At 39.6% G+C, this 23,275-nt stretch overlaps 1 protein-coding gene across 5 annotated transcripts in view; it reads right to left on the reverse strand.

Annotated features, from left to right (window-relative positions):
* Micu3 (mitochondrial calcium uptake 3) overlaps positions 1-23,275 on the reverse strand; it is an 89,522-nt gene that overhangs the window by 42,881 nt on the left and 23,366 nt on the right. For 4 of the 5 annotated variants that reach the window (XM_076553509.1, XM_006973971.4, XM_076553508.1 and 1 more), the window contains exons 2-3: positions 10,359-10,512; positions 6,278-6,309 (exon numbers count right to left, since the gene is read on the reverse strand). In XM_076553509.1, coding sequence (XP_076409624.1) covers positions 6,278-6,309; positions 10,359-10,512 — 186 coding nt within the window. Of the gene's footprint in view, positions 1-6,277; positions 6,310-10,358; positions 10,513-23,275 lie in introns of those variants that run through there. The other variant, XM_076553510.1, reaches the window with a different exon arrangement.

The raw sequence follows: 23,275 nt of genomic DNA on the forward strand, positions 1-23,275 counted from the left end.
GACTCTATCACATGGTTACTTATAATTACTATGCAGGTCTACAATGAGAAAGCACATGTGGAACAAAAGAAATTTGAAGTGTACAGTTGGAAGAGAAAAATAACATCAAGAAATTTAATGATAAAGTCAAGGCTTGTGCTGAAAGAGATCAAACTGAAAAGAGGCCTGATTGAAAATAGAATATATAGAGTGGTGTCCTCAAGGGGAGGTCACAAGTAGCTGTCAACTTGTGAAGGGGAAAGGCCTAAGGAATTCCCCTCCTAAAAATCAACAACAAAGGAAGGCTGCTGCAAATTTGATTCAGGAAGGCTCCATCCCAGTGGGCAGCTGAACCCGGCAGCCTCAGCCACATGCTTCTGGCTTTAAAGGGGTTATGCAATCTTCTTCCATGAAAAAGGAGAACGGCTGAGGCCAGGCACTGGATGGCGGGGCAGTTCCTGCATGAAGGTCCTGAAGGCCACATTGTGTGAAGCTGTAAAAGTGAAGCCTGGATTGTGCTGGAATCTCCAAGATGTTAGAGGTGCTGGAGACATGAGAGAGCTTCTGGGGAGAGCCGCCAACAAGGAGTGAAACCATGCCAAGAGCAAAGCTGGAAGGGCAGAGCCATTTTGGCCCTCTGACACCAGACACAAACTACAGTTTTGGAGTCTGCCCTTCTGTTTTCAGTCCTGCTTTGGTCCAGAGTTCCCTCACTATGCTGCAATGCCTCCCTTATGGAATGGCAGTCACATTCTGTGCCACTGTATGTTGGAAGTATGTAATTTGCTTTTGATTTTGTAGGTGTTATATACTTTTATTTTTTGGTTTTTCGAGACAGGGTTTCTCTGTGTAGTTTGGTGCCTGTCCTGGAGCTTGCTCTGTAGACGAGGCTGGCCTCGAACTCACAGAGATTCACCTGCCTCTGCCTTCTGAGTGCTGGGATTAAAGGTGTGTGCCACTACCGCCCGGCTCGATTTTGTATGTGTTAAAATTAAGAAATTGCCTTGAGTCTCAGAAGAGATGTTAGACTTTGGGCTTTGAATTGGTGTTGAGACTGAAAGACTATGAGGACTTCTGATGTTGCACTAAATTCATTTTGCATTATGATATGGCCACCAGAGGTCATGGGGGCCAAGCAGTAGAATTTGGTGGTTTGAATGAGAATGGCCCCAGAGTATAATATGTTTCAATATTTGGTTTCTTGTTGATGGCTGTTTGGGGAGCTTTAAAAGGTATGGGTGGCCTTATCACATCACTGACTTCAAAAAAGCTCTACTATAGAGCAATAGTAATAAAAACAGCTTGGTATTGGCATAAAAACAGACATGTGGATCAATGGAATCAAATTGAAGACGCTGACATTAATTCACGCACCTATGAACACCTGATTTTGGACAAAGAAGCCAAAACTTGGAAAAAAGTAACCATCTTCAACAAATGGTGCTGGCATAACTGGATGTCAACATGCAGAAGATTGCAAATAGATCCATATCTATCATCATGCACAAAACTCAAATCTAAGTGGTTCAAAGACTTCAACATAAATCCATATGCACTGAACTGGATAGAATAAAAAGCAGGAAGTAGCCTTGAATTCAGTGGTACAGGAGACCATTCCCTAAATATAACACCAGTAGCACAGACAATGGGAGCAAATGATTAATAAATGGGAACTCCTGAAAACGAGAAGCTTCTGTAAGGCAACGGACAGTAAATGAGACAAAACAATAGCCATTTCTGGAAATCAGTATGGTGGTTTCTCAGAAAATTGGGAATCAATCTCCCTCAAGAGCCAACAATACCACTCTTGGGCATATACCCAAAGGATGCACAATCACAACACAAGGACACTTGCTCAACTATGTTCATAGTACATTATTTGTAATAGCCAGAATCTAGAAACAACCTAGATGCCCCTCAACTGAAGAATGGATAAAGAAAATGTGGCACTTTTACATAGTGGAGTATTACTCAGCTGTAAAAAGAAATGACATCATGAAATTTTCAGGCAAATGGATCAAACTAGAAAAAATAATCCTGAATGAGGTAACCCAGACCCAGAAAGACAAGCATGGTATGTACTCACTCATAAGTGGATATTACATGTAAAGCGAAGGATAACCAGGCTACAGTCCACAACCCCAGAGAAACTAGGTAACATGGAGGACTCTAAGAGGGACTCACATGAATCACCTTGGGAGGGAAAATTGATAAAATCTCTTGGGTAAACTGGGGAGAGGGGTGGGGATGGGGATGAGAACACGAGGGAGTGGGGGGAGGTACTAGAGGGAGTGACAGAAAAGGAAAGCAATGAAAGAGCTGTCTTGATAGAGGGAGCCATTAAGGGGATAGGGAGAAACCTGTTGCTAGGAAGAATCCATAAGGATAAACCCAGCTAAGACTCCTAGCAATAGTGGAGAGGATGCCTGAACTGGCCTTCCTCTATAATCAGATTGGTGACTATCCTAATTGTCATTATAGAGCCTTCATCTAGTGACTGATGGAAGTAAATGCAGAGATCCACAGCCAAGCACTGGGCTGAGCTCCTGGAGTCCAGTCAAAGAGAGGTAGAAGGGATTGTATGAGCAGGGGGTGGGGGTTTAGGATCATGATGGGGGAACCCAGAGACAGCTGACCTGAGCTAGTGGAAGCTCAGGGACTCTGGACTGAAGGCTGGGGAACCTGCAGGGACCAAACTAGGCTCTCTGAATGTGGGTGACAGTTGTGTGGCTTGGTCTGTTTGTGGGGCCCCTGGCAGCGGGACCAAGATCTATCCCTAGTGTATGAACTGGGTTTTTTTTGGAGCCCATTCCCTATGGTAGAATACCTTGCTCAGCCTTGATGCAGCAGGGAGGGGCTTGGTCCTGCCTTCAACATGATGTGCCAGACTTTGTTGACTTCCTATGGGAGGCCTTATCCTCTCTGAGGAGTGAATGGGGGTGGGGGTGGAGTGGGGAGGAGGCAATGGGAAGAGTGTAGGGAAGGGGAACTGTGGTTGGTATGTAAAATACATTTTTTTTAAATTTTTATTTTATTTTACAATACTATTCAGTTCTACATAACAGCCACAGATTCCCTTGTTCTCCCCCTTTCTGCCCCCCTCCCCTTCCCCCCAGGCCACCCTCCATTCCCACCTCCTCCAGATAAAGGTCTCCCCCGAGGACTGGAATCGACCTGATAGACTCAGTCCAGGCAGGTCCAGTCCCCTCCTCCCAGATTGAGCCAAGCGTCCCTGCATAAGTCCCAGGTTTCAAACAGCTAACTCATGCAACGAGCCCAGGACCTGGTACCACTGCCTAGATGCCTCCCAAACAGATCAAGCCAATCGACTGTCTCACCTATTCAGAGGGCCTGATCCAGTTGGGGGCCCCTCAGCCTTTGGTTCATAGTTCATGTGTTTCCATTCGTTTGGTTATTTGTCCCTGTGCTTTATCCAACCTTGGTTTCAACAATTCTTGCTCATATAAACCCTCCTCTTTCTCACTAATTAGACTCCCAGCGCTCCACCCGGGGCCTAGCATCCAGATTCCTCAGTCCTTGGATGGGCATCTTCAACAAATGGTGCTGGCATAACTGGATATCAACGTGTAGAAGGCTGCAAATAGATCCATATCTGTCACCGTGCACAAAACTTAAGTCCAAGTGGATCAAGGACCTCAACATAAATCCAGCTACTCTGAACCTCCTAGAAAAGAAAGTAGGAAGTAGTCTTGAACGCATTGGCATAGGAGATCACTTCCTAAATATAACACCAGTAGCACAGACACTGAGAGAAACAATCAGTCAATGGGACCTCTGGAAATTGAGAAGCTTTTGTAGAGCAAAGGATACGATCAACAAGGCAAAGCGACAGCCTACAGAATGGGAAAAGATCTTCACCAACCTCACATCTGACAGAGGACTGATATCCAGAATATATAAGGAACTCAAGAAATTAGACATCAAAACGACCAACAGTCCAATTGAGAAATGGGCTTTAGAACTAAACAGAGAATTCTCAACAGAGGAAACTCAAATGGCTGAAAGACATTTAAGGAATTGCTCAACATCCCTAATCATCAGGGAAATGCAAATCAAAACAACTCTGAGATACCACCTTACGCCTATCAGAATGGCTAAGATCAAAAACACTGAAGACACTTTATGCTGGAGAGGATGTGGAACTCGGGGAACTCTCCTCCACTGCTGGTGGGAATGCAAGCTTGTACAACCACTTTGGAAATCAATATGGCGCTTTCTTAGAAAATTGGGAATCAATCTCCCCCAAGATCCAGCTATACCACTCTTGGGCATATACCCAAGAAATGCTCAATCATACCACAAGAGCACTTGCTCAGCTATGTTCATATCAGCATTGTTTGTAATAGCTAAAACCTGGAAACAACCTAGATGCCCTTCAACTGAAGAATGGATAAATAAATTGTGGCACATATACACAATGGAATACTACTCAGCAGAGAAAAACAATGACATCATGAGGTTTGCAGGCAAATGGATGGATCTAGAAAAAATCATCCTGAGTGAGGTAACCCAGACTCAGAAAGACAAATATGGTATGAGCTCACTCATAGGAGAATGCTAGATGTGGAACAAGGATGACTGGACCCTAATAGTTGTGCCAAAATAAAAAATTTTTAAGAAATTATAACAACAACAACAACAAAAAGAAGAAAAAGAAGAAGAAGAAGAAGAAGGAGGAGGAGGAGGAGGAGGAGGTGTGGCCTTGCTGGAGGAAGTATGTCACTGTGGGTGAGATATGAGGTTTCCAAAGACTTGTTCTACTTCCTATTTTTGGATCAAGGTGAGGGCTCTCAGCTGTTTCTACTGCCAAGTCTTTGATCTGCCATCTTGAACCACAAGCTCAAGGAAATCATTTCTATCCTAAGTTGCCTTAGTGCTTTGTCACAGAAATAGAAAAGTGGCTAAGATGGTACACTTTTAAGTACGTGATAGATTTTGTTGCTATTGTGAAATGTATCTTAATGCAGTTTTTATAATTGTCATTATTAATTTAAAATTAAATATTAGCCTGTTATTAACTTTGATTCATTTATTTTTATATATAGTAGTAACCTGCAAAACTTTTATTGGATATGATTTTTAATTGTATTATTGCCACTACTGTAGTCCTTATAATGCCTCCTTTCCACTCTTACCCTCCTCCTCCTCCTCCTCTTTCTCCTTGACATACTATATATTATGGCCCTAATGCAGTACCCAAGAACCTGGCAACTTTGGAGACAGGCCCTTCAAAAATACCACTGTGATCATATGAGATTCAACTAAATTATTAGAGGAAAGACCAAGTGGAAACAGAGTGAGAAGATGGTCAGAGAAAAGGGGAAAATCCTCCTGCTAATGCCCTGACTTTAAGTTTCTAGTTTGCAGAACTATGAAATGATAAATGCAGTTTCAGTCGCTAGGCTGTGGTACTTTATCAGGGCAGTCTAGAATTCTCAGCTAATGAGTTATGTCTCTTTGCTAGCTCTCTTGCTCTGATAGCATGTACCTTTATCTTACATTTAACTGTGAAGAGAATGTTTCTGAAGTTTCACAAGGAAGCATGCATTTGCCTTTTACTAGTTAAGGGAGTTAAAAGTAGCTAAGTTAAAAGCAGACACTCATCAGTATATTAGAAACCACTTTGAGACCCTCCCTGATGTTTCTACTGCCTGAATTTTATGTTAATTTTTCCCTTAATATTGCCAACTGTGAATGAATCCTTTAATAGTGTAGTCTCCTTTTCCCAGTTTTGAATTCTGTCTGAATGGAGTTATATTTTTTGAAAATGTATTAGGTCTATTACTCAAGTGCTTGTTTTTTAAAGCATGATAAGCAGTCTACGGACTTCTGAACCTCTTCTGTATGTAACTGAATATTTCTCTAGGTATGAACACAGATGTGAAATGACCTAGTTATAAAGTATATTAAGTTGGACTTTGCTAGGTACATGTGAATGTACTGTTGTAAAATTTAACCTCAGGCATGGACCTGCTGGGTAAAGAGTCTATACAGCTTCAATTTAGCAGACATGATAATTGTTTCTAAACAAGGAAGACTATTTACACTCACACATGACAATTAACCTCTATCTTCACTAGCACATGGAATTGCCAACTTTTATTTACTGATACTATGAAGACTAAAAAATACCACCATTATGGGATTTTAATTTGTAAAACACACACACATACATATAAACATATAATTATATATAATCAGATAATGTGCATGTGTGCCTACACGTGTGTATCATGTGTGTACATGCATATGTTGTATACCAAGAGCTTTAACTTACCTGTTTAGAAAGTGACTTCCACGTTTTAGCAACTAAAATAAATATAAAATAATTAGATAATATTGTATGTAATGTATATCCATATTTAGTAACCATATATAACCATAACTCAAAATCAAGCTTTTATGTTTAAAAGGCAGAAGTTTTTTACTCTCAATATTTGAATCTAAGATAGGATCTTTTCATGGTATCTATTTGTTTAAAATACTATAACTTATAATAAGTAAAATCAGTGTCACAGGATTGTTTTTTCCCCCATAACTGAGTTATGGTTGGGCCTTTCTGGATCCATGTTAAGTTAAGCTACTCAATGTTAAATATTTTATGGGACTTGAAGGACAAATAATGATACTTATAAAATATTCATGCTGGAATCAGATGAGTAAGCATTTGTGGAAGTAATTCATCGGTGAAGGTCTGTCCAGGATAAAAATGATAGTGGCAAAGAGAAGAGGAGCTAACAGAGAGCTGGGAAAGTTCTTATCCAATTTACATTCTCCCTTCTGTATATGGCTGTTCTAGAAGTAGTTTGGAGACACAAGCGTAGTACCTGAATAAAATACCATTTTCTTTATCCTGTCGATGATCTCAGTTTAAACAGTAAATACAGGGACAGATGCACAGCCCAAATCTTGTTCAGATTCTGACATTGTAAATGGCTAAGAATATCTCCAGGTTGGTAGGAATTATGTTCTACAGCATTAGGAAAACCGGTGGACTATCAGTAATTGTTTCTACATAGCAAGTCTGTATAATTAAAAATATACTAAATCTAAAGTTATACAGAAGGCACATTGTTATGCAACTCTCTTTTAAGGCAATATACTAACTCATCTTGAGGTTAAAGGTGAAAATATACTTTTATAAAATTTTGAAACTAATTTTTCTTGGAGATCAATTCTCTTCTATTTTAAAATAAATCTTTCTTTTACCTACGTAGTATTTATGAATAGAGATCAAGCACGGAAATCACAGGATTGGCATGTAACCTTACCTATGCCACTGTACACATAATTCTGCAATGGCTCCTTTTAGTAAGCAAAACAATGAAATAACAGTTCGGGAAGAGTGTAAGAAAATACATAAAAAGTAAAACTACATGGACATGTTCTTATGCAATGCTCAGAAGCTATTTATCCAACGAGGAAGTTAGATTTACTCTTGAGTTTGTGTTCATGAGATTTCCAGAGTAGATTATTCACAAAAGACATATTCATTCTGCAGGAAATGTACCATGTTCAATATTATTAGCTGTTAAAGAAATAAAGACTAAAGAACCATTAAGATAAGTCTTCAAAGGCTGTTCTGACTTTCTAAATTCCTTTATCATAAGAAATCACTGAGTATATAAATATAACAGGTGGAGGGAGGCATTAAATTTATAGATTTCATATTAGAAGTATTTTATTTCTCAAGTTATAGGCTGATGTTAATCATATCTGTGATACATTTTTGTGTCTGAATTAATAGTGTATTTTTAAACATATAAACTAAAATGGTTCTTGATGCTATAGGAAAATAACTACATATTCTAATCCTAGAAAGGAAATTTACCTTTTAAACTCTACTTTAAAGAGAAAAATAATAAAAAAAAAATTTCCAAAAAAGTTATCAAAAACAATGCGGTATATTTTACAATTAACATTTATTTGAACTACAATTACTAAGTAAACACTTAAATGCACTTTTCTATTGAATTTCATCATAAAATTATATCAGATGTTAAAAATCTTAATTATGAATTCAAGTGATCACAATGATGATGACAGATCCAATACTGGTTCTAGTCTACTAGCCACACACAATGTATTCTCAAAAAATTCTTCATGAGGTTACTATTATATCATGTTAATAAAATTAGTATAGAGTGCTCAAAATTAAATAACTCACATTATACCATGTTAATTAAGTCAAAGGGCTATACATCTTATCTTAGCCTTATAATTACTATTTAAAGAGCCCTATTTAATTTTCAGCTTTTTCTCCCCTATGCATTTCCAAAGTGGCTACTGTAAATACACCACTACTGTCCTGATTGTGTGTTTTTCTCAGGCCTTTCCCTCTAGTCAAAACCAAATTCTACTTTTAAAATTTTGGGGGATTTAAAATCTTGCATGGTCAAGCCTCTACCTCAAATTCCAATGCAGCTGCACTTCCTTTCCCTGTCAGAGTCGAGCATCTCGACTAGATACTTGCCAGTCACTGCCTTCAGTTCCTCTTTTGTATTCCACTCTGCAACCTAGTGTTTGTCCTAGTCAATTCCCTGAAATCCTCAGCAACCTTCATATTACTAAGTCTAGAATCTACTCTATCCTCGTCTAACTGACTTCTCAGGAGTGTTCCACTCACTGAACCACCCCAACTATTTCCTTTGGCCTCTATGACTGTACCAGTCTATGTTGGGTTTTGTTTGTTTGTTTTGTTTTTTCTTGTGTCTCTGGATAGCGCTTTTGAGGCTTACCCTTTTCTAGCATTTGTATATCCATCTTTGGAAGTGTAAGAGTTCCTCAAGGATTGGCCCCCTGTCGTGTAAAATAGTATAGTATTTCTCTGGACAACTTCAACATACATAGCATTAACTACGAATCATGTACAGACAAATCCCAAATGTTCAGACCTCTCCTTGATCTTCATTGTTGAGAATTCAAAGCATCTAAAGTCAATTCATTGAGGGTTGTGATGAAACTCAGCAGAAAAGCACTTGCGCAGCATATACAAATCCCTGGATCTAATGTCTAGCACTGACATTGGGTTGGAAAGAATTAAAAGCTAGTTTGCACAAGTTTGCCAAAATATTGAAAAAATTTTAAAGTTTGGTTTTGCTCTGGAGGAAAATAGCTATAACTGCTCTTGTCTAAATTATCATATATTTTTATGAGAAATTGAAGCAAATATTAGCCAATTTATTTGGTGCATTAATTTTTAGTTATCTTTCAGTGAGCTGAAACTAGATAAATCCAACTTTTACATATTTGATACATCTCAAATACATCAGTCAAAAATTCAGTGACTTTTTTTTTCCTTCTCAATCTCATTCTTACCATCCAGCCATCCAGTTAATCTAGCCCAAACCCCTTCATTCTAGAGAATCTTTCAATACCATCTTTGGAGAGTTTGAAAGCCTGAACTACCACTAGCAAGTTGTGACAATGTAAAAAGAGAATGCCCAAGGTCAGAAGAAAGTAGTATTCCTTTTCCTAACCACCTGTTATCTGTGAAGTGGATTTTCTTTATATACTTCATTGAAAAGAACATATAAAAGTGTATACAAGAATCTTGCTACTTTTTTTTTAAAGTTTTTTTTTTTTTTTTGAGACAGGGTTTCTCTGTGTAGTTTTGGTGCTTGTCCTGGATCTCCCTTTACCAGGCTGGCCTTGAACTCATAGAGCTCTGCCTGGCTCTGCCTCCCGAGTGCTGGGATTAAAGGCGTGTGCCACCACCACCCAGCAAGAATCTTGCTGCTTTTTTATTAAGTCAGTAATAAAGCATTTCCAAAAACTGTGCAGCTGCCCAAATGTTTGAAAACCACTCCTTTAACATATGGAAAAGTGGGATGGAATTAGCCCATCTTTATAATTCAGGAGCTAAGCCAAATGCAGAAGACAGAAAAGTAGAATTCTTGAGCAAGGCTAACTTCAATGCCAGTCCTCTAAATTACTCATTTTGGATACAAGAAATAAAAGGTAGAACATTAATCTCTTATAAGAATATCTAAAGGAAGGTGGTGTTGAAGTTCAATATACAAGGAAGTGACTCAAAATTTCTGCAATTTTAGACATAATAAAGGTTTTTAAGAAATATCCGTCTGCAAACATTGCATAAAACAATGAATTATGAGTTGTCACATTGCTTTTGTTATGTATTCTAAAATATGTATACTATCCCATATTTTTACAAACTAGAGATTCTTCTCTTCAAAGTTCATTTTTATTGTCATCTATTTAACCTGACCAGAACTGCTTAGTATCCATTACTTTTACCACCATCTTTGGAAGTCTTTGAAAATTATCACAATACTATTAGTATATTTTAAATTATTATGAAAGTAAAATTATAAAGGTAATTTAAAATCTTTACTTACATTTGGGCTCATCTGTTGTAACAGCCAAAATAAAATCATATGGAGTCATGAATAACTGTCCTTCACATTCTATAGATGCAAATAAACGAAATCGTCTCTCTCGAGATGTAGCATAGAGGTCCAAATCTTCAGTAACAGCTCTGCCAGTAGCAACCTATGGTCAAGAGAGCAGGAAAGTATTAATTTGGAGGAACACCACCACCTTGAAGAAGATGGATGCTTTTAAACTATTAAAAGTCAATTGCTCAAGTAAATGTAAAAGAGTGAAAACTTTCTTTCTTATAACCTCAATCCCTTCATAAAACCTCAATCTCTTCATAAGGAAAATTTATACAGTAATAAAATGAATTGATGTTTGAAGGATCCTACCACAGTGTTACTAAGGGATTGAGGAGTTTTAAACTGCCATTCATCAGGTTTAGTTGGAGAGAACATTACACATCCAGTGGCATTGGGACACCAGCCCTTGCTGAGTGCTTAGTGTGTGCTCCATGATCTTGTCTATGTCTTTTCTAGGGAGAAACCAATGCCTTTAGGGTTGTTGCTTATGGCTGTGACGATCACTACAGAAGCCTTGGGACAGCGATGCTTGAGAGTTATAGCTAAGATCATAATCCAGAACAAAGTACAGTTCTAGTAGAATACAGCATCAATGGTATTTCTGAATTTTGCATAGAGTCAAAATGAATAGGATTAGCAGGTACTTGTACATAGGCATTTGGAGAGTCCTCTACTTCCCTCAAGGTCTTTCTTTGTAGACAGAAACACAAGGCTTGAAAATATTTAACAGTATCTACAAATGATACTTTAGGATAAATTTCTACAACTGGCTGGTTAAACCGTCTCTTAGATATGGCAAGTTGACTTCAAGAAATTTATTTATATGATCATAAATTAAGTTTCCACATGTTAAAAACATATTTATATTAGAAATAAATCTTACTTAGAATGAGATTATCTGTCTTTACTTTTTGTTCATGAAGTTATTATTTTTATATATTTTTTTATTTTATAATTTACATGATTTTACATATCAGCCACAGATTCCCTCGTCCTCCCTCCTCCCACTCCCCAGCCCTCCCCCCCCAACCCACCCTCCATTCCCACCTCCTCCAAGGCAAGGTCTCCCCTGGGGAGTCAGCCCAGCCGGGTAGACTCAGCCGAGGCAGGTCCAGTCCCCTCCTCCCTACACCAAGGCTGAGCAAAGTATCCCAGCATAGGCCCCAGGCTCCAAAAAGCCATTCCATGCACCAAGGACAGGTCCCTGCTCCACTGCCTGGGGGCCTCCCAAACAGTTCAAGCTAATCAACTGTCCCACTTATCCAGAGGGCCAGGTCCAGTTCCATGGGGGCTCCTCAGCCATTGGTTCACAGTTCTTGCATTTTCACTAGTTTGGTGATTTGTCCCTGTGCTTTTTCCAATCATGGTCTCAATATCTCTCACTCATGAACAATCCCCCCTCTCTCTCGATGATTGGGCTCCAGGAGCTCCACCTGGGGCTCGGCCGTGGATCTCTGCATCCGATTCCATCAGACACTGGATGAGAGTTCTATCATGACAGCCAGGGTGTTTGGCCACCAGGGCAGAGAAGCTCAGGCTTTCTCTAGACCATTGCCAGTAGTCTACAGTGGATGTATCTTTGTGGATTTCTGCGGACCTCTCTAGCACTCTACTTTTTCCTATTCCCCTGGGGTCTTCATTCATCATGTTATCTCCCTCCCCGTTCTACCACTCTGCTCCTGATCCAGCTGGTACCTCCTGCTCCCCTAAGCTCTCATGTTTTGCTCATGTAGATCTCATCCATTTCTCTGTCATTGGGCAATCCCTGTGTCTTTCTCAGGGTTGTCTTTACTAGGTAGCCTCCCTGAAGTTGTGAGTTGCAGTCTGGTTATCCTTTGCTTTACATCTAGTATCCACTTATGAGTGAGTACATGCCATGTTTGTCTCTCTGAGTCTGGGTTACCTCACTCAGGATTTTTTTCTAGTTCCATCCATTTGCCTGCAAACCTCATGATGTCATTGTTTTTCTCTGCTGAGTAGTACTCCATTGTGTATATGTACATTTTCTTTATCCATTCTTCAGTTGAAGGGCATCTAGGTTGTTTCCAGGCTCTGGCTATTACAAATAATGCTGCTATGAACATAGTTGAGCATGTGTCCTTGGGGTATGATTGAGGATTCCTTGGGTATATACCCAAGGGTGGTATAGCTGTGTCTTGAGGGAGATTGATTCCCAATTTTCTAAGAAAGTACCATATTGATTTCCAAAGTAGCTGTACAAGTCTGCATTCCCACCAACAGTGGAGGAGTGTTCCCCTTGCTCCACATCCTCTCCAACATAAGCTGTCTTCAGTGTTTTTGATCTTAGCCATTCTGATGGTTCTAAGATGGTATCTCAGAGTCATTTTGATTTGCATTTCTCTGGTGGCTAAGGATGTTGAGCAATTCCTTAAATGTATTTCAGTCATTTGAGCTTCCTCTGTTGAAAATTCTCTCTTCAGTTCTATAGTCCATTTTTTAATTGAACTGTTGGGTATTTTGAGTGCTTTTGGTAAGATTGCCATTTTTACTATGTTAATCCTACCTATCAATGAGAATGGGGGATGTCTGACATCTTCTTCAATTTCTTTCTTCAGGGACTTAAAGTTTTTGTAATACAGGTCCTTCGCTTGTTTAGACAAATCCTTATCCAAACTAATCAAAAGGCAGAGAGAGAGAGAGAGAGAGAGAGAGAGAGAGAGAGAGAGAGAGAGAGAGAGAGAGCATCCAAATTAACAAAATCAGAAATGAAAAGGCAGATGTAACAACAGACACTGAGGAAATCCAGAGAATCATCAGGTTATACTTTGAAAACCTGTATTGCACAAAATTGGAAAATGTAAAAGAAATGGACAATTTTCTGGATAGGTACCACAACCCAAATTAAATCTAGACGAGATTATAAACAATTTAAATAGACATATAACCCCTAAGGAAATAAAAGCAGTCATAAAAAGTCTCCCAACCAAAAAAAAAAAGCCCAGGGCCAGATGGTTTCAGCACAGAATTCTACCAGAATTTCAAAGACCTAATACCAATACTCCTCAAATTGTTCCACACAATAGAAACAGAAGGAACATTGCCAAATTCTTTTAGTGAGGCTACAATTACCCTGATACCCATACCACACAAAGACACAACTAAGAAAGAGAATTACAGACCAATCTCCTTCATGAATATTGATACAAAAATAATAAAATACTGGCAAACTGAATCCAAGAACACATCAGAAAAATCATCCATGATCAAGTAGGCTTCATCCCAGAGATGCAGGGATGGTTCAACATATGAAAATCTGTAAATGTAATCCACCATATAAACAAGTTGAAAGCAAAAAACCACATGATCATCTCTTTAGATGCTGAAAAAGCCTTAGACAAAATCCAACACCCCTTAATGATAAAGGTCTTGGAGAGACCAAGGATACAAGGAACATACCTAAACATAATAAAGGCAATACACAGCAAGCCAACAGCCAACATTAAACTAAAAGAAGAGAAACTCAAAGTGATTCTACTAAAATCAGGAACAAGACAAGGCTGTTCACTCTCTCCATATCTATTCAATATCGTACTTGAAGTTCTAGCTGGAGCAATAAGACAACAAAAGGAGGTCAAGGGGATACAAATTGGAAAAGAAGAAGTCCAATTTTTACCATTTGTAGATGATAGGATAGTACACATGTGACCCCCAAAATTCTACCAGAGAACTCCTACAGCTGATAAATACCTTCAGTAATGTAGCAGGATACAAGATTAACTCAAAACAATCAGTAGCCCTCCGATATACAAATGATAAACAGGCTGAAAAAGAAATCAGAGAAACACCACCCTTTACAACAGCCACAAACAACATAAAATATCTTGGAGTAACTCTAACCATAAGTGAAAGACTTGTATGACAAAAACTTTAAGTCTTTAAGGAAAGAAACTGAAGAAGATATCAGATAATGGAAAGATCTCCCATGGTCTTGGATAGGTAGGATCAACATAGTAAAAATGTCAATCTTACAAAAAGCAATCTACAGATTCAATATAATCTCCATCAAAATTCCAACACAATTCTTCATTGACCTTGGAAGAACAATACTCAATTTCATAGGGAAAAACAAAAAACCCAGGATAGCCAAAACAATCCTGTACAATAAAGGAACTTCTGGAGGTTTGTGGAGACCCACAACGGTTTTATAGTGATATCTGAGCTTGCTTTACCCAGCAGGGCTACATTAGAGGATTGCTTGATAATGATTGTAGTTACTAGGTGATTGGAAAGGTCTGTACTTGGCTGTGCTAGGGGGAGGTCTTTTGCTCTACCCATTGGTGTGCCTATAAAAAGCCCTTTAGAAGATACTGGAGAGGCCAGTGGATTATGATTCAGGCCCTCCTGAGGCTATCCTGTGTTTTTATCTGTCTCTCTCTCCTCTATCTTTCTATCTAAATATTTCTCCCTCCTCCCTCCTCAAGAGTACCCTGGGGAAAAAGTAGGAGTGGGCCTCCCACAGAAAAATGGATAGCCCCCCCCAAAGATGGTGCCAAGAATAGGCACCAGGGACTTAGTGAAAGGAGGGTTGGGGGCCCCATAGGAAGCAGTTTGGCATGTCTAGTTTTGTAGTGTAATGAAGATGGGGGTATTCTATTTTCAGAAGTATAGATAAAGTAAAGTGGCTGAAAGAAATGCCAAAGTGGAAAGTTAGGCTGCAGCGAGTATCTCTATCTAGGTTTCTTTCTTTTTTCTCTCTCTCTTAATTTCTATCTATAAAAACTAGGAAAAAAATGTAAGGTAGGAATATAGCGTAAAAAGAAACTTAAGATAAGGTAGAATATAGGAATAAAAGACAAGCTTTGGGTAAGATAGTAAAGCAACAAGACAGTGGAGCTGTGTTCTTGGGACTATGAATGCAGATTCCTGGGGGAAGAATGGAAGTCATGAAAAAATGGAAGTCTGAAAGAAAATGGGCAGAAAAAGATCACCGTGGATAGCTTAGCTTAAGCCCTGAGTGGCAGGAAAAAAATTTTTTTTTCCGAGGCAGACAAGGGTGTGACCAAATCCTCTGCTCTATTGCGGCTGGATACAAATGCTTGCTGATAACATCTTACTATCAGAGTTGGTTTCCTCTTGGCAAAAGCAGAATATAGGGAACAGTCTTGGGAAAAACCTAGTAATCACTCACTAAAAAACTGAAAGCTTTTCAGGTCTTTCCTTCTCAGAGTTCTTTTCTTCCTGTAAGGGCAAAAATTAGATTCACCTGGAAATAACAGCTATCAGAATGGAAAAATTACCTGTAATGGTCCTAGAAAAACAGAAAGAAAAAAAAAAACCCTTGAAACATGGCAAATCCTCTCTACTAATCCTATATCCCCTACAAGCCATTATTAGAAAAACAGCAGCCAGAGTCCCCTGCGGCCAGAGCTGACGTCCAAGAGAGTGCAGGCAAAAAGCCAAGCAGGGACAGCTTCTCCCTAGGGTGGAGCCCCAGCAGAGGTGGTGTAGGACATGGGGAGGGGCTGCTGGCATGGAGGAAGCAGTGGAGCCTTTGGGATCCTCCCTACAATTAAAAAAAAACAAAAACAGCTATAGGTGTGGCTGCTGTGGGGACACTTGGTTGGTCCCGGATTCGGGAAAAGAGAGTGGTGCTCTTAGTGTGTAGGTCCTGAGCTGTGGCAGCAGCATCAGTGACTCTGCATCTTGTGGGAGGAGGCAAGCAGACAAAGAAGTTCTATCTGGGGTAAAAAAATCTCTCTGAGAAAGCTCTCATTCCTTTTCACTGATCTGGTAAGGTGGGAGAGTGAAGCACCAAGAAGTTTTCACTTCTGGCAACAAGCATATGTCTGAGTGCACATGGACATGTGTGATCTGTGCTGGGGATGGTGCCAGGTGAAAAACTTAATCTTGACTCAAAAACCTCCCATGGTAAAAGAGCAGAAACTTGATTTTGACCGTGTGAACAAAACCAGGACCGCCATTGGCTGCAGCTGAGTTTTCTCCCGGACCCTGAAAGGCACCCTGGGAAATGTAGTTCCTAAGGTAGCATGGGAAATACAGTTTCTAACAGTGTGACAGTATAGAGAAAGGTAGCTTGAGAAATATAGTTGGTAAAAAGCCAGGTGGCATTGAAAGCAGGCTCAGAAAAAAAATGCAGATAGACCAAGACAAAAGCTTTCATTCCCCGTAACAGAGTAGCAAGATGCCCAAGGGAAATATCCAGCAAATGCATGTTTTAATTCATTTTAAACAGCTTAAGAAGTTAAAAATGTCACGTTTCCCACAAGCCTTGTTAGCCTTACCTCCTGAAAACAAGAAATAGGTGAAAGTCTGACTGTCAGGAGACAATTAAAATGCTAATGCTGTTTGTCAACAAGCCACTTTGAAAACTTTTAGAAAGCAAGGAAAAAATGGTCCAAACACCAGAAAATTGCTTGTGTGTGCAAAAAACTTATGGTCTAATAAAAATCTATCAAAGACAAGACATCCTTGAAAGAGCTCATGGCAATCTTAAGATACAGCTTCAAAAAATTAAGAAGGGGGAAATTGTACCTTTAGTTACCAAATGAAGCTTGCTGGCTACCTACAGGAGTCTCATATCAAAGCTGATCATGAACTCTGAACTATAGAAATGAAGCAGTTTTGAGTTCACCTACAATCTTAACTGCAGTAACTCATGATTTGAGAACTCTCTGTCTTGTTGAAAGAAAATATAACAGTTCTGTTAAGAGAGTCTTTCTAGATGTGTGTTAAAGTTTGTAAAATGGTCCCACAGAGTTTCCTTTTGAACATAAATTTGCAAAAAGTATAAATATGTATAGTGATATTCATGTTACTTGTAAATATGTTGAATGTAAGTTTGTAAAAAGTGTAAATGGAGTTTCCTTTTGAACATAAGTTTGTAAAAAGTGGAAATATGATATTCATACAACTTATAAATATGTAAAAAGTATAAATATTGAATGTAAGTTTGTAAAAAGTGTAAATATGTATAGTAATGTTCATACTAGAATTGTTTTTATTATTCCATCATTATCTGTCTAGTCTGGACAAATTAGGTAACATTAAATTTTAAATAATAAACCAAATCAATCACATTAGAAGCATCTTGAAGTTTTTATTACTCCTTTACCTTAAGATATATTTGAACACTTTTTAGGATAGCTCAAAATATAATTTTATGGTCTCATTGGCCCTTGGAAAACTTAAATGAAGGTGTCATAATTAGGGAAGCTTTTCTGTCTTCTTCCTAAAAGTTTCCACTCCTCTTCTGTTTCTGTTTAGAAAGGGGTAGGCCTCCCACAATCAAGTTAGTTTATATAGAAATTCTACTGCTGTGATAGGAACACAAGTATATATGAGCTACTTAAACAGCTGAAAGTGTGTTTATAATTAGCATGGGCTTTTGTTTACTTGAGTTAATACTTTGAAGTGTTTTGAAATGACTGTTTTTTCCTGGGAATCAAAATAGTCTCTTGAAATTTTTATTGAACATCTGTTAGGAGAGAGTTTTGATTTAGAAAAGGGCTTGGTGCAGCTAAGACTGCTGTAATCACCTTAGACCCATTCAAAAAAGAATATTCCATCTTTATTATTCTCTACTCCTTTACTGAGAGATGTGGCAGCTATGGAGATTGCTGTGGTTGTTTGCAAGCTCTTAGGAGTAACCTGGGTCAGAGCTGAGTTAAGCTCTGTATACCCTCTTGCCAGACGCTGGTAGCCAAAGACAGGCAACTTTCTTGATAGCTTCCTGAATGTATGTATGTAAAATTAATCAAGGATGACCTAAGACAGGCACAGTCTATCTCAAGGGCCTAGAGGGCCCTTTATTATATCAAGAGTGGGGAGTTGTGGAGGCCCACAAAGGTTTCATAGTGAGAGCTGAGCTTGCTTTACTCAGCAGGGCTGCACTGGAGGATTGCTTGACCACATGTGTGGTTACCGGGCAATTGGTAAGGTCTGCATTTGGCTGTGCTAGGGGGAGGTCCTTTGCTCCACACATTGGCATTCTAACAAAAGGACCTTTAGAAGATACTGAAGAGACTGGTGGATTATGATCCAGGCCCTCCTGAGGCTATCCTGTGTTCCTATCTGTTTCTTTCCCCTTTATCCTTCTATTTAAATATTTCTCCCCCTCAAGAGTACCCTGGGGAAAAAGTAGGAGTGGGCTTCCCACAGAGAAATGGGTAGGCTTCCCCAACAGAGGTATCACCGCCCCTGACCTCAAGCTCTACTATAGAGCTATAGTAATAAAACCACTTAGTATTAGCAGAAAAACAGACATGTGGATCAATGGAATCAAATTGAAGATCTTGACATAAATCCACACACCTATGAACACCTGATTTTTGACAAAGAAGCTAAAATTATACAATGGAAAAAGGAAAGCATCTTCAACAAATGGTGCTGGCATAACTGGATGTCAACATGTAGAAGAATGCAAATAGATCCATATCTAATCCCATGCACAAAACTCAAGTCCAAATGGATCAAAGATCTCAACATAAATCCAGTTACACTGAACTTGATAGAAGAGAAAGTGGGAAGTAACCTCGAATGCATTGTCACAGGAGACCACTTCCTAAATATAACACTACTAGCAATGACACTGAGAGCAACAATTAATAAATGGGACCTCCTGAAACTGAGCAGCTTCTGTAAGGCAAAGGACACAGTCAACAAAACAAAATTGTACCCTACAGAATGGGAAAAGATCTTCACTGATCCCACATCTGACATAGGGGTGTTCTCCAAAATATATAAAGAACTCAAGAAACTAGATATCAAAATACCAAATAATCCAATTTAAAAATGGCATACAGAGCTAAGATGAGGATTCTCAACAGAAGAATCTAAAATGGCTGAAAGACATTTAAGGAATTGTTTGTAGCTAATGTTTTCTCTGGTCCTGTCCAGCCCCATGGACCCCACAGTCACTTATAAAATAATCACTCAGAAGTTTATATTAATTAAAACTGCTCAGCCATTAGCTCAGGCCTACCACTGACGAGCTCTTACACTTAAACTCAATCCATTTCTGTTCATCTATATATTGCCACGTGTTCCATGGCTTTCCCTGTGTGCCATTACATGCTGTTCTCTGGATGGCAGGCTGGTGTCTCCTGACTCAGCCCTTCTCTTCCAGAATTCTCCTTGTCTGCTTATCCCACCTGTACTTCCTGTCTGGCTACTGGCCAATCAGCATTTTATTAAACCAGTGTACAAAAACATTATCCCATGCAATTGTTCAACATCTTTAGTCATCAGGGAAATGCAAATCCAAATGACACTGAGATACCATCTTACACCTGCCAGAATGACTAAGATCAAAACCATTGATGACAGCTTATGTTGGAGAGGATGTGGAGCAAGGGGAACACTCTTCGATTGTTAGTGGGAGTGCAAACTTGTACAACCACTCTGGAAATCAGTATGGCGGTTTATCAGGAAATTAGGAATCAACCTACCTCAAGACTCAGCAATACCACTACTGGGCATATACCCAAAAGATGCTCAATCATACCACAAGGTCACTTGCTCAACCATGTTCATAGCAGTATTATTTGTGATATCCAGAACCTGGAAGCAACATAGATGCCCCTCAACCGAAGAATGGATAAAGAAAATGTGGTACATTTACACAATGGAGTATTACTCAGCAGTTAAAAAACAATAATGACATCATGAAGTTTGTAGTCCAATAGATGGAACTAGAAAGCATCATCCTTAGTAGATGTGAGATGACTCATCCCTAACAGATCTGGGGGCCAGCTAGCCCAAACCAGTAATAAGAAACTTTCTGAGAGCCAACCTGGGTCTGCCTAAGGGCCTTAGCAATAGCAGCTGAGACATAATCTGGAGATGACCTGAACTAATGAGAGGCAGCCATGTCATTCCAGCAGATGCATATTCATCAGACCCTCCCCCAGGGTGGGGTGGAGGGTATATAAGCCTTGCCTCTTCCTGAATAAACTGAGCTTGTTGTTTCAAGTTGGGAAGTCTGTGTCATTGACTCTGTGCCTACTTTCCCCCTCCCCCAAAAGGAACAACAGCACAGTCTACAATCCACAACCCCAGGGAAGGTAGATAAAAAGGAAGACCCTAAGAGGGACACACGTGGAGGGCCCCAAGAAGAGAAAATAGTTAAGATTTTCTGGGTAAACTGGGGAGGGGTATAGAAAGGAAGGATGGGGGATGGGAATGGGAGGGACTGAGATGGCTGTGTGTAGGGAGGGACAGAAAAGGAAAGCAATGAAAGAGATATCTTGGTAGAGGTAACCATTAGGGGGTTAGGGAGAGATCTGGTGCTAGGGAAATTCCCAGGAATTCACAAGGATGACACCAGCTAAGACTCCTAGCAATAGTGGAGAAGGTGCCTGACTTTACCTTCCCCTACAGTCAGATTAGTGACTACCCTAATTGTCATCAAAGAACCTACATCCAGTAACTGATGAAAGCAGATGTAATCCACAACCAAGCATGGGGTTGAGCTCCGAGACTTTAGCTGAAGTGAGGGAGGAGGGATCATAGGAGCAAGTTAGGTCAAGATCATGATGGGGAAAACCACAGAGACAGCTGACCCAAGCTGGTGGGAGCTCGGGGACTCTGGCTAGTTAGCTGGGGAACATGCATGGGAATGAACTAGGCCCTCTGAATGTGGGTGACATTATGTGGCTAGATCTGTTTGGGGAGCCCCTGGTAGTGGGACCAGGACTTATCCTGGGTGCATGAAATGGTTTTGTGGAACACATTCCCTATGGTGGGATACCTTGCTCAGCCTTGACACAGGGAGGATGGGCTTGATCCTGCCTCAACTTACTATGTCAGACTTTATTAACTCCCCAATGGAGGCCTTACCCTCTCTAAGGAGTGGATCAGGGGTGGGATGGGGGAGGTAGGGTGGCAGGACAAGGGGAGAGAGAGGGAAACTTGGATTGGTATGTAAAATGAAATAACTTTTTTTTTTTTTTTTTTTTTTGGTTTTTCGAGACAGGGTTTCTCTGTGTAGCTTTGCGCCTTTCCTGGAACTCACTTGGTAGCCCAGGCTGGCCTCGAACTCACAGAGATCCGCCTGCCTCTGCCTCCCAAGTGCTGGGATTAAAGGCGTGCGCCACCACCGCCCGGCATGAAATAACTTTTAAAAAATAAATTAAAAAATCAAAAGTAACAAGAACAAATGGATTATGTACAACTTTACCAGTTTATATATCAGGAAAATCTGAAGAAGAATTTAGATTTTTTAAATTTGAATGAATATTGGGTGTTCAGACATAGGGAAACAGCTAGTTGTTGGACAAAAAGACAAATATGGATATAACTTGGAAAGGGTTGAAAGTTGTCAGGATACAGAAGCAGTTTCACAAAGGGACTTAGAAGCAGTATAGAGGATGGAAAACCAGAACAGGACAGCTGAAGAAGATGGAGCATATGGCTTAATTGGCATAGTCTCCAGGAAGTATAAAATCAAGATCTGGATCTCAACTGGGGTACAGGTGGCACTCAGAGGTTAAGTAGCATGCAGACTGCTGCAGTCCACCCTTCAGAGATGAGCAAATCAAGCCAGGAGAGCAGCCTGGGTCAGGAATAAGAAATTTAGTTTTTGGAAAACTAGCATAAGGTCACTGGGGTACAAGGTAGGAATTTAGGAACTTTCTTTAGATATAAAATTTGAACCAATTCACAGGGATCAGTCCCATCAACAACGTTTAAATGGCCTCATGAGCAATTAACTCACTTCTTATGTATTTCTACTGGTCTTAGTGTTTGTGGTGAAGTTAGAACTACAGGTGGGCAGTTAGGTGAACTTTCATTCTAGGAGAATATAGTAGACTACTCGATCTGACAAAGTTAATTATCTTCTTTAAAAAAAATCATCTCCTTTCCCAATGATAAGGGCTCTTTTCACTTGTCTATTTTGTCAATTAGTCTCAATTTTTCAAATGTAATAATCAGCTCAAATACAATGGAAGAGAGTTAATTTCTCTAATATCTATGGATCCAGGAAGAAAATTCTTGGAGTAGGGTTGGATGTGGGCTCAAGGAACTCTGTTTCATGCAGCAATTCATAGACCCAGTGTAATGGTGACTGCCACAAGACACCAAAGAGAGGGTGAAAGAATGGCAAGAAGTTCATGTGGGAAGTACTTAAGGTCAGACTAGGAGAGGTATAATCTGCCTCAGCACTGAGCTGAAGAGAGTTTAGTCACTTGGCCACACAAGTTTTTGAGATGCCGGCAAATGAAAAATGAACTATTCCCTAACTACTACAGAGGAAGAAAAGAGACTATGGCTAACAGTTTACACTCTCTGTCACACTACCTTTTGAAACATCAAGTGCTCATGTGTTGGAACACAGTCCAAGAATGAAGTCATATGAGGAGAATTCTGGGTGCTTATGAGAAAACTCCAAGAAAACAAGACAAAAATCTTGTGACCTTAGTTTCTTCAAAACATGGAATTGTTCTTGGGATATGCTTCTGTGCCTGTCCCAGGTATAATGCATAGAAGTGAGTTTACTTCAGTTTACTATTCATTACTACTCTGAAGAAGAACATGGTTTTTGCCACATTCAGCTTGTGCTTGTGATTGTACACTTTACTCAGGTGACTTTCCTTAACCCTCAGAGTATAAACTGGCCGATGCTCTGAATAAAGTTGGCTATGGCATGAGACTTTAGTCTATCTCGTTTTTTAGGTCCTGCTCTCCCAGGTTCACACCACCAACTAGAGAGGTAAACACTAGTGTAATATAAAGGATGAAGGAGAAAAATACTAAAATTATGCATGTAAGAGTGATTTAGACTACCAACACATAATCCAAAACTGAGGTATTAAAAGGTCTATGAGAGGTAACATCTAAATTATCTTTATCAGTTTGCAGGTACACAAAGGTGCAGT

The sequence above is a fragment of the Peromyscus maniculatus genome, chromosome 17, assembly GCF_049852395.1.
Source record: "Peromyscus maniculatus bairdii isolate BWxNUB_F1_BW_parent chromosome 17, HU_Pman_BW_mat_3.1, whole genome shotgun sequence".
Taxonomy (NCBI): domain Eukaryota; kingdom Metazoa; phylum Chordata; class Mammalia; order Rodentia; family Cricetidae; genus Peromyscus; species Peromyscus maniculatus.